The 12,724-nt window shown below is 38.6% G+C and overlaps 1 protein-coding gene across 1 annotated transcript; it reads right to left on the minus strand.

Annotated features, from left to right (window-relative positions):
- Nucleotides 1-12,222: 12,222 nt before the first annotated feature.
- Nucleotides 12,223-12,714, minus strand: LOC102847783 (olfactory receptor 2AE1-like; the record flags this gene model as incomplete). The annotated part of the gene is made up of 1 exon (XM_006896588.1): nt 12,223-12,714. A coding segment is annotated over one exon (492 nt), but the record flags the coding sequence as incomplete, so codon positions are not given.
- Between the last annotated feature and the right edge of the window lie 10 nt (nt 12,715-12,724).

Genomic DNA, 12,724 nt, shown 5'->3' on the forward strand with positions numbered 1-12,724 from the left:
ATAGGAAGTGGGCACAGACTGTGATATCAGAAATACGGAGCCTCATCATCCTGGAAATATTCCATTTTTAAACTTAAGAAATAATATAGAAAAAGAAACTGTGTGGGTGTTTATTGTCTGTTTGTAATTACTTAATAGCTATGGTTATTAAAATAACCTTAAAATGGGAGAGAAAACTTGAAATAATTCTTTAGAGATACGATTGGTTTGAAATTCCAGAATATCTAGAGCCTATTAAATGCCAAACTTCAAGATCAGAGTGGTGTCTTCTCTCAGCTTTTTTTTTTACTTAGAATGAGTTTTATTTTTTGCCTAAACTTGTGCAACAATCAGATTAAGATATCCAAGTATTTATCTCATTACTCTCAGCTTTTTTTTATTTATCAGGTTTAAACCAAGAGGGGTGGCTGAACCACTAAGGAAGGTGACATAACCATACTCTGGTGACATAGGTCATGGGAGCTGCATTCCCAAAGGCAGTGCCTTTCTGACTGTTTGAACTCACCAAAGGCCCATGGGAGAAAGATGGGAAATTTCCTTCTGTGCAATTTACAGCCTCTGAAAATCCACTGGAAGATCGGCTCTAAGTCAGCTCCAAGTTGGTGGCAACGACAGAGTACGAGAGAGAATGAATTTTATTACAAAAGTGTTATTTTCCATGGTTGTAGAAGCTGGGTAGCACTCTGTGTAAGCCTGTGTTGCCTTTGTATGTAATGCCAGAATGGAAATTCACAGGGCAAGCAATTGAGAAGAGAAGATGAGTATAAGATAGAGTTGATCCGGTTCAGATCAAACCTATAATCAAGACTGAAACTCATACCAGTGCCTGTTTGCTCTGGAACTGATGATGTGAATATCTTGCAGTAGCTCAGATCTTTCTTTGTTCCTTTTTTTAAAATTTGTGTATCATCCTTGTGCAGGGGCCATGCTAATCTTCTCAGTATTGTTCCAATTTTAGTACATGTATTGCCAAATCTAGCACCAGATCTTTCTTAAAGAAATAAATTCACACCCCTGGACAAATGTCAAAGACACTAAGAAAGATCACACAAAAAGGCAACACAATTGTAGATTCAGTTGTAGCTTTTGTAGTGAGTACAAGTTAGCAAACCAGCAATAATATGTGGAAACAAAATGGTTGGTTCTTTATGGTTTCAGTGTCTCTACAGAATCTCTCCTCAGACTCACCTTTATCAGAAAATAGGCTAAGAAAAGGAATTAGGAAAAACGTAGTTAATCCTAACCAAATCAGTAGATATTACCAAGCCACAATAGTCATCTTTGGCACACAGACACACACCTCCTTAAGTTATGTTCATCTCAAAGTAAAGGCGATAGCAGTCATCTTTCTGTCTTACATGTTATCCTTAACGGTCTTTTAGTTATCTTGGAAAAAAAAACCAACACAACACAACAAAACCCAAATAAAAACTCTGAAAATATGTTCCCAGAACAGGATAAATGTTTTTTATTCTTACTGGTTCATACTCCTTTTATATCCTGGATTTAAAACGGAAATATTTGTTTTCTAAAAAGTATACTCACATAAAACAAATAAATAGCATTACTCTTCTACAGAGGATTGCTAATACTATGCATATATTAACTTTTTTGAGATCCCTTATCCCTTGTAACCTTCATTGTGTGGATGTCAGTTTTTCCCCTTTGCTAACTACTTCCATTAGCCAACTGCCTCTTTGAAAAAGGAGACATAGGAGCAGGGATAGAGTCTATGCATGCACTCAGCAATGTGGACTTCTGCTTATCAAGACAACGTGGTGAGTGTCCAGTCTGCCACAACCCTGAGTCCTGGACATCACGGCACTAATCTTCTAAGAGAACCATTTAGAAACCACCTCCTGGCAGATTGATTACATTGTACCCCTTCAATCATGGTAGGAACCTTGCTTTGTTCTTTTGTCTTACTTTAATCAACAGATACTTATTCTCTTATGGTTTAGGAGGATAGGAGTCTAAGTTCATGGTGCTGACTCTAGGAGGGAAGCGCCTGTGGCAGCGTCCACGGGGAGGTGTGCTGCTAACCCAAAGATGATGCCTCTCTGATGGTCCTAGTCCACCAGAGGCTCCAGGGTAGGAAGATGGACAGTCTCCTCCTGTATGATTTAGAGTCTTGGAAACCTGCTGAAGGGTCAACTATATATATTAAACAGCATTAAAAAATAATGGAGAATCCATACAACATCTCATTAAATGGGTGAACCTAGAGAGCCTTATGCTGGATGAAATATATCACTAAAGGAGAAATGTTGTATGAAAATAGTACTTTTAAAAAAATAAAGAAATAGATATAGAAAAAAACATTATTGGTTAACAGAAGTGAGTACAGAGGGTAGGGCAAATTGCTAGAGAGTTGTGTTGTTGTTGTGTACTGTTGAGTGGGAACTGACTCACAGCTGACCCTCCAGCGGGTTTTCAAAGGCAGTTAATCACATGGAAGGAGACTGTCCGTTCTTCTCCCATGGAGCAGCTGGTGGCCTTGAACCGTGTGCCTTTGGGATTGCAGTGCAGCTTCTTGCCGCTAGGCCACCAGAGCTCCCTAGAAAGTAGACACATATTATTTAAAATGCAGTAAGAGCAGGGAAGGGAAGCACAACATGAGAAAAGAAAGACAGTAAGAGGTGAACAGAGTAATAGAGAACAAAGGAAAATATTATTACATGCTCAATATTACAATAATAGCAATAACAAACAACATCTATGAGTAAATATATAGGTAGGAATAAGGTTGAACAGATGCTAGTGGTATCTCATGAGTGTGTCTACCCCTCTGTACACATATTTTTGCAGAAGACATTTGTACCTACATATTCATCCAAGAATATCGTAGAGCACACAGAATGGAGAGTAATGGAAACATCTCAGCCATAACCAAACCCTTAAGAAACAAATCACTGTGGGCAGGAGACATCAAGTGCGAGTGGAATATAACACAATTAACAATGATAACCACAATTAACACAGATAACCATGTTATCTATCCAACTGTGGAAACTGTTGTCTGAGATCTTAAAATACTGTGAGTAGTGGTCATCTTAGATGTAACGACAAGGATCAGAGAAAAGTGAAGAAAAACAGAGGATCAAGGAAACAATGAGTTCAAAAGACTAATTAGAAATGGTCTAGAGAAATACAGCCTTCACTACCCTAAGATGACAAGATGAAGACACCTAGCACTATCAACTGTTATTATCAAGTTCACAACAGAACGGACTAAACAGAGATGGAGGAAAGAAGATCAGAATAAAACAGAAAACATATAAAAACCCACTACACTTACAGGTCTAAAAGAAATCAGTGGAACCTTTGAGCCTGAGATCCTTCAGGGTCATTCAAACTCAGAACTGAACACACACCCCAGGACTCACTTTCAGAAGAATTACAGATAGGTCTACAAAGTGAATACTAATGGAGGGGAATTTCTTTCTCCGTACAATCAACCATCCGAGACCAAAAGGAAAGCCATTTCCCAAAAACAAAGCTAGAAGGCAGGTGGTGCAGGAAAGAAGGACTAATGGAAACAGGAACCTGGGGAGGAAGTGGGAAGAAGGAATTGCAACAAATGTCACAAAACAAAATGTGCATTTGCTCTGTAGATCATTACAATACAGGAAATTTTTTTACTTCACCAAAGAAGACATTCAGATGGCTAAGAAGCACATGAAGAAATGTTCAAAATCCCTAGCTCTAAGAGATGCAAATTAAAACAACTATGAGATATCATCTTACCCCAGACAGAATAGCAAAATTTAACAGAACAGCAAGCAACAAAAGCTGGCAAGGCTGTGGAGAAACTGGAACCCTTATTCACTGTTGGTGGGAGTGTAAAATGGTACAACCACTGTGGAAGGCAGTATGGCGCTTTCTCAAAAAGTTGCAAATAGAGATACCATTTGACCCAGAAATTCTAATATTGGGAATATACCCCAAAGAAACCATAACTGACATCCAAGCAGATATATGCACACCCATGTTTACTGCAGCTTTGTTCACAATAGCAAGGAATTGGAAACAACCTAGTGCCCATCAACAAACGAATGGACAGAGAAGCTGTGGCATATTCACACAGTGGAATACTATGCTGCATTGAAAAACAAGGAACTCATGCAATATTATTCAAAATGGGTGATCCTGGAGGATGTTGAGTGAAGTATCAGTCAAAAAAGGACAAATACTGCATGGTGCCCCTGTTGTAAAACAGGACTGACCTTGGGGTTGGGGAGAGACTGAGAAAGATGGGTTCAACAATGTATACTGCATTGAAACAGATGAGGGAGAAAACTGTTTAAAAGGGATATGTGATTAGGTATTTTTGTCATGACAGGAGTCTAGAGCAAAGGCTACATGGTGGAATGAATCTGGGGGAGGGTTTGTAAAACAATGAAAATAATAATATAATAATAATATTTGTGACTCCAGAAACAGTAATCTATATTGGTCCTCAATTGTCACATTATCTCCCTTTGTACTTTTCCTCCCAAGTATGTCTTCCTTGTTATTCATGCATTCCAGACTACTTATTACTTTTTACAGCAAAGGACTCAGAACTGAATGCATTTCCAAAGCATCATCTAACTAGAATGAAAGAGATCAGATCTATTGCTTTTCTTTCTCTCTTTCTACCAATGCAGTATTAGATGACATCCTTTTTTCCTATCACCTCACATTTTTCATATTCAAACTCAACTTCTCCTGGACTGTGGGCTTAACTTTCCCCACACTCTCTTTAGCATTTGGATTCAGTCAAGGTGTCAACTCTTCTACTTAATTATCCGTATGCTTCCTTCTTTCCTTATTAGAGTCCACCTTTCTCTGTAAATTTCCCACCATGTAAGTTTCATTAACGGTCTCCTGTCTCTGTTCTGTCCTCAGGAAACTTTCATAATAATTCTCCTTTCTGATTTGTGGTCCATAGGTGACTCTGTCTTCTTCTTGGCTCTCCTCATGGAATAACCAAATATCACCCCTGAGTTAAGGAGGTGGGAGATAAACTGATAGTAGAAGGTATGCTAATTTCTAGTAAAGGTTTCCAGGACATCTCCATCTCCAGCATTACTTTACCTTTAATTTTCTCTTCAGAGACTTGCAGGCAGAGGAGCAGAGAAGTGAAAAGAAGTGGACAGAAGATTCCACGCTGACCCCAGTTAGTTACCAATCTTCAAAGAAAAGCTTTCAGAGATGCTAATAGGAATTCCTTCTCTAATCCCAGAAATCTCTATTTACTCCATTTACCATTCAATTTGGAGGTCATTGTTCATTCTCCAGCCATCCTGGCTTAGACTAATAATCCTTATGTCAGAGAATCACCAGGAACAAAAATGTATTTGATTCTGCATTGGGTTTGAAATTTGCACTCGGATTTTTTTATCCCATCAACACACATGAGGATACATTAAATGACTAAGTTCGTTTAACTCTATTAGTTGTGCTTTTGAATAATGGATATAATTCCTCTGGTTCTAAACAACTATCTCGGCCATCCTACTGTCCAGCAATAGTGGTGAGGCTTTGGGAAACAAAGATACTCATTCATATGACCCAGTTAAGGAACTAAATATAATACCAGAGATATTAGCAATGTGTCCATGTCTCCAAGAAAATCTGCTACAAATTTTCTAATGTTTTGAATTACTCAAGAAAAGTTCTCCTTAGCTTTACACGTATCTAACAGAATAGAAATTAGACTCTAGCCCTGGCGTTTTTAGAATAAGTTTTTCCCCGACTACATACATATTTTCTCAGCAAGAATCATATAGGCTGGAGTCAGGACAGACTTTGCCTTCCATTAGCCATTCATGAGGGAAGAGGAGTATTATCTGTGAGAAATAAAATCATTCTCTCACCCAGATTATCTCCGAAGGTAGGTAAGGCAAACTGAAAACACTAAGTACATGGCATCGGGGTTTCATCCTAGAGGACACATCCTGGATCTCTTTTGGAGACCATCATTACACATGGCAATTGGAGTTTGTTACATGGCTCGACATTCCCAAAAGGTTTTCCTTGGCGTTTGCTTATAGGAGTCAGGGGAATGAACTATTTAGGGAGAGGGACTCTGAAGAGAACACAAGAATACTCTCTCCAGAGGCTAATTAACTTGACTTGTTTGGTTGGGTTTTTTTCTTGTTGAAACACAGATGTTTCTAGTTCCTTTTCAACCAAACTTCATGAGAAGAGAGGGTGTGAGAAATGTCTAGCCTCTGTCACCGTTTTCTGATGTGCCATAGAAGAGGTGTCAAGAGATAAAAGTAAGCAGTCACCACTAGTATTTGCCACTCTAACTTTTGTTTATAGTTGAGTATTATTATACTCTACATTAACATGTCAAGAGATTGCAGACATAGAAGTAAAAGAAAAAAAGGCTTCCTTACATGTCCTTGTTATTTACTCTCATCTTATACTACTCAGCTTGTCCTCTCCATTTTATATATATATATACACATACATTATATATATATATATATACACACACACACATATACATTTTATATATATCTATCTATATCTATCTCTATCTCTATCTCTATCTCTATCTCTATCTCTATCTATCTATCTCCATCCTTTGTTTCTTAAATAGAGTCTAGGACCTCTGGTGACCCATCCTCTAGGAAGTCTGGTGACTGGAATACAAAAGCCGGAAACAAGAAAGATTAGTAAACAGAAAATATGAACCTTATCTATGGAAATGAGATCAGAGGTTGCACGATAGAGTTTGAATGTTCAATGATTTAGTCACTGCAAAGAGTTTTTTAAAAAAATTAAATTTTGATTACATGCATGGACTTCACCTGATGGAATCCACTTGTAAAAAGAGATGGTAGAAAACTATCATTAGTCAGAACAAGGCCAGGGACTGGCTGTGGAACAAACCATTAGTTGTTCATATCCAATTTCAACGTGAATTTGAAGAAAAACGAAAACAAGTCCACAAGAACCAAAATATGATTGGGTATATTGCAGCTGATTGTAGAGACCATCCCAAAATAGAGTTGATGCTTTGTTGAGTACTACTGCCTGGGGGCCACCAGAGTTCTTGGATGACATTGAAGACATCTAATGCAAACGGTCATTAAAAAGACACACACAAAAAGAAAAGACAAAAATGGATGTCTGAGGAGACCCTGGAACTTGTACTTGAACAGAGAGAAGGTAAAGTGAATGGAAGAAATGACATATAAAAGTGTTGAACAGAAGATTACAATAAACAATTCAAGTAGTAAAGGAAAATATTAAAATAAATCATACAAAGACCTGGACTTAGAAGACCAAAAGGGAAGAATGCACTGGTCATTTTTTTTAAAAAACAAATTTGTATTTTTTTTTAAACTGGTCATTTTTCGGGTTGAAAAAAGAAACAAAAAATCCCTCAATAATCTTGAGATGTAATACTGAAGGATTCTATGTACAAGGTATTGTATGATGCAGTTAATATCAAAACAAGATGGTAGAAATATACAAAGTCACTGTTCCAAAAATAATTTGGTCAACACTTAAGAAGGTAGCATATGATTGATGGCACTGACAAGAAACTAAGGCTGCAAGAATTGGTGGAATGCCAATCGAGGTATTTTTCAAACAGATGCAAACCTCACCAGTCTATGCCAAGAAATTGAGAAGACAGTTACCCCACCATCCTACTTGCAGGAATCTATATTTGTGCCCATTCCAAAAAAAGGTGCTCCAACAGAAGGTGGGCATTGACAAACAAGATCAATGCTTTTGAACCGAAATCCCAGGATTGAGGATGATGAATTGATCTCATCCTTTTGTGCCTTGTGGTGATGTGTTGCATTCTTCAGTCTTGTGATTAGATAACTAAAGCGTGTGATCTGTCACCATAGAAAACTACTGTAGCACATCAGCAAGAAGAAGAAATAGATTCACCCACCTGGCGTGACCAACAACTAATTACACGGGAACGTCTTTATCCTTCCCCCTTCCTTAAGACCCTGTTATAAAAACCTCCCCAAATACACCTTGGGTGCGACTTCCCTGGTCTCTCTCTCCAGACCAAGAAACCTCACTCCCTTAATAAAGCTGCCTTTAAGCTTTGTTTCTTCCTCTCTGGCCTGCAACCTTACAAATATCATATGCAAAATCTTCAAGAGTTTGTGCTTCAAGTTTGTGCTCATTGAGGGGAAAACCTTCAATGAGAGAGACTGACACAGTCACTGCAACAGGGGGTTTAAGGACAGTAGACATAAGCATGCACAGGACTGGGTGGCATTTGGTTCTATTGTCCATTCTATTTTACGTACTACAATGCAAAAAAACCCAACGGAACAACTCTGCCTGATCATTCATCATCCCTCATAACTACTGCTATACTTGCATCCATTGTTGTGAGAAAGAATGCAGAAAAACAAAACAATATGCGTCCTCTACAAATATGTAAGTGATAAATAACTTAACATACTTTGGTAAAACAGAGGTATTATTGTGTTAGGTTGGGTCCCTACTTTTTAAGCCCTTACCCCTCAAAGTCACTCAGAAAAGACAGACTTTTGCTACTGTTTCAGGGTAACATCAGGGAGATTTGCCTAAGAACATGGCTTAGCAGATAATTTAAATGTGGGTATTAGGCTTTTCCTGTCTTGAATCTCTTCATTGTTTCTGTTCAAGAATATTCTTTATCTAATAATCTCTTTATCCTCAAGTTCTTTGTCCTTAATGTCTTAATAAAGAGTAGTTAACTAGTTTGTTGTTCCCTTTCTCCTTTTTTGAATCTCAAATTATCTCTAAGTGAGTTAGGAAGGCTCTTTCCCAAGGAAAGGTATTTGGTTCCTCTACAGACAGTCTGACAACAACTAATTAAAGTTTATTTTTATTTTTTAAATTTTTTTACCAGTAGGGCGCTCTGGTGGTCTAGTGGTGAAGGCTGCACTGCAACGTCAGAAGCATTTAGTTCGAATCCACCAGCTGCTCTGTGGGAGAAGGAGGGGCAGTTTCCTCCTGAGTTTTGAACTACCTCTGAAAACCCACTGGAGGCTCAACTCTGACTCCAAGGTGCACCAGAACAATACAAGTATTTAGTAAAGAGCTCCTTCTCGAAAGCCCAGCCATGCTAACCAAAGAAGAAAGTAAATATCATCATACTTTTAAAAGATTGCTCAAGAGGAGACTATCCATCCTTTCCCCACAGTGCAGCTGGTGGATCTGAACCATCGTTTTTAGACCACAGTGCAGCTGCTTACTGTTAGGTGACCAGAATTCTAACCTACCTGAAAATTACGAACCCAAACCACCTTATACTTGTTGGATACATTTTTCTTCTGTCCTCTTGAGGCGTTAAGGGTTTCTTTTTCAAAAGGGCCTCCCTAGGTATTTGACTTTGACTCTGCCATGTGGAGCAATGTGAATATGTGAATAGGGTGTGTTAGTCTATCCACATGTGGATTAGAGTCTCACCATTAAACTGAGCAGATCCAGCAGCAGAATGCGGGGGTGGGGGTGGGGGGAAGCACTCACCACCAGCAAAGAAGAAGCAAGAGAGTGTAACACCTCCTAGGGACCAGTGATTCTTGCACCACCAAAACTAGGTCCTACGGGAGCAACAGTTATACCAGCACATTGGAGAACCAGAGACCTGACACGAGACTGAGCAAAAATCGGGAATGCTACCTAAGTGAACCAGTCCTAAAAGTCTTTTGCCCAAGTTTGTTGGAGGACTCTGAGCCATAATTGACAGGACTGAGAACCTTGTAATACCGGCCTAAATTTGCAAGGCTCAAGGCTGAGGAATCTGTGAGCACATTTTGAAAGCTGTCTTCACAGTGTATTCTGCTATTAACCTGATTTATAGCTCTTCTGAGTGCCCTATTATGGTTCCGTGCAGTCTGTGAGCTCCTACATCGGATTTTGGACTCAGTAAAGCAGTAAGATTGGTGCTGGGATGAGTAGAAAGAGGTACAAGAGCATGGGGGACATGTTTGACATTATGAGATTGGGGTTTGTATTGTTGATGGGGACAGTTCCTCTTCATGAAATTGGTAAAGGTCAGATATGGCCATTCTCATGCAGCCCTTGCCCTTATTTCATTGGACTGTTTCAGCAGCACAATTTGATAGTGGGGAATATGTGGCTAATAGTTTCTAAATCAGGTTCTTTAGTATTTTCATTAATTTTATCAGAAATTCTTTTCTGCTTTTAATTTTCCGAGCACATATCTGTAATCTGGGGTGAACATTCACAACCAGTTTATCAACAAATATTAAACAACTCTATTTTCTTAACACATGTGAGATTGTTGAAGGCTGTAGATGTTAAGTAACTAACTGTCTTTCAGACTATTAGCAAGTGTTAGTATATCTAGACCTCTAGGTACCTTGTAGGCCAAAGAGTTATGCAAATAAGTATATGTTGAAAGAACGTTTCCATAAAGATGAAAGTCATGGTCTTTTATTTTCTGATTCACCCCAAACACCTAGTTTAGTGCCTGGGCCAAATGTACTCTCAAATATTTGTTAAATGTATCAAGAATCACATAAGCATCACTACGTATTATTTTCTTCCCTCTCGAATTTTACATGCTGTGACTTAAACTCGAAGGTTCTATGAATATAATTTTCATTTCCTTTTAAAAAAGCCTGAACATATCCTTTATGTCCTATGCTTTCTCTACTGAGCAGCACTTTTAAACTTCTTAAATATTCTCTGGTGCAATGCTTTGCTGGTGTAAATAATAATGATAAAGCATCGCTGTATCTTGATCCTTTATTCAGAACTCCAAAGTAAAGTTGTATTTTTAAAGCATTTAAAAGTTTTATGTAACTGTCTAAGTGTTTGCTGAAACACACTCTATGATGCTTAGATGCCCATGCCAAAGTGGTGGTGGTGTTAGTTGCCAGCAAGTTGACTACGACTCATATGAACTCTTTGTAGAACAGATCTGAATCTTGTCCTATCCTGAGTCATCCTCACCAGCTCCCATGAGCTTGATCTTATTGGTACCATCACTCTCTTGTTGAGAGTCTTCCTCTGTTTCTCTGGCCCTGCACCTTTCCCAGCATGATGATGTCTTTTCTGGGACAGGTCTTTCCTGAAACCATGTCCAAAATACAAAATAGAAGATGAAATTAAACCATCCTTGCCTTTAGGGCGCATCCAGGTTGTACCTTCTCTAAGATAGATTTGTTTGTTCATTTGGCAGTCCATGGGATTTTCAGTACTATTCCCCAATATCACAATTTAAATGCATTGATTCTTCTGTCATCTATTGTCATTGTCTAATTTTCAGATGCATAGGAAGCAATTAAAAATACTATGGTTTGGATCAGTCATATTTTGGTCTTTAAACTGACATTCTTGCACTTTAAATCTTTGGTGAGCAGATTTCCTCAAAGCAACCTGTCTTTTGATTTCTTGACTGCTGCTACCTCAGGTCTTGGTTTTATATCCAAGTAAAATGAAATTGTTGACAACTTCAGGTTTTTTTCCGTCTATCATGATGTTGCCTATTGAACTAGTGATAAAGAGTTTTCGTTTTCTTGGTTCAGATGTAATCTATATTGAAGGCTGCACTCTGATCTTCAGTAACAGGTGCTTCAAGTCTTCTTCACTTTCTACAAGCAAATTGTGTCATCTGTGTAACACATGTTGTTCATGAGTCTTCTTCCAATTCTGATGCCACATTCTTCTTCATACCGTCCAGCTTCTTGAATGATTTTCTCAGCATATAGATCAGATAGTTATGAGAAATGGATACAATCCTGAAATACAGCTTTCCTGATATTAAACCATGCAATGTCCAGTTCATAATGATTTTCAGCCTTGGAATAGCGGAATTTTGTGTCAATAATTTAATTCTAAGTGCACAGTTTGCATTATGTTTTTGCCATACTCATACCATTTCCCACTGTCACTGAATCCATCATGACTCACAGCAATCTTGTAGAACAGAATCTTGTAGGACAATCCCTTAGCATTTAAATGCTACAAATCATTAGAAAACAGACTGTTTCATTTTTTTCTCCCACAGAGTGGTTGCTGGGTCCAGGCTGGTTACGTTTTAATTAGCAGCTCACTGTATTAGCCACACTACCACCAAAACTTACTTCACTTTTGCAGGAATCAAAAGACATCTTGAATCTGGACCCTGGAAGGATCTTTCCAGTGGCTTAGAATCTTAGAGGGTTTGTTTGTTTGTTTGTTTTTTGTTTATCAATTTAAGAGTATTATCTCATTGTACACTATATTCCATTATAGTCACTGGGTGACAATACTTCTCCCCAGTACTTTTCTCAGTGCTTTAGCTACATCCTTATTCCGGAGAGTATAAATTAAAGGATTCAGTGTGGGAGTGATGATGCTGTAGAACACAGAGCCAACTTTGTCTTGCAATGGAGTACGCTGACTCCGGGGTCTCATGTATGTGAAGATACAGCCACCAAACCAAAGGGAAACCACAGTGAGGTGAGAGCTACAAGTGGCAAAGGCATTTCTCTTGCTCCCAGCTGAGCGCATCTGAACAACACTGCGCAGGATGAAGGCATAGGATGTAGAAACCAGGAGGATGGGGATGAGGAGAACTGTGATGCTGCTGATGTACACTGTGTTTTCATAAACAGTGATATCCACACACACTAACTTGACAACAGCTGGAAACTCACAGTAAAAGTGGTGGATTTTCCGAGATCCACAAAAAGGGAAGTGCATCAAAATCGTTGTGTGAATTAGGGAGTTCATGGAAGCTCCCAACCATGACAGG

Source organism: Elephantulus edwardii, unplaced genomic scaffold (genome assembly GCF_000299155.1).
Source record: "Elephantulus edwardii isolate Elephantulus edwardi_28Jun2011 unplaced genomic scaffold, EleEdw1.0 scaffold00186, whole genome shotgun sequence".
NCBI classification, from domain to species: domain Eukaryota; kingdom Metazoa; phylum Chordata; class Mammalia; order Macroscelidea; family Macroscelididae; genus Elephantulus; species Elephantulus edwardii.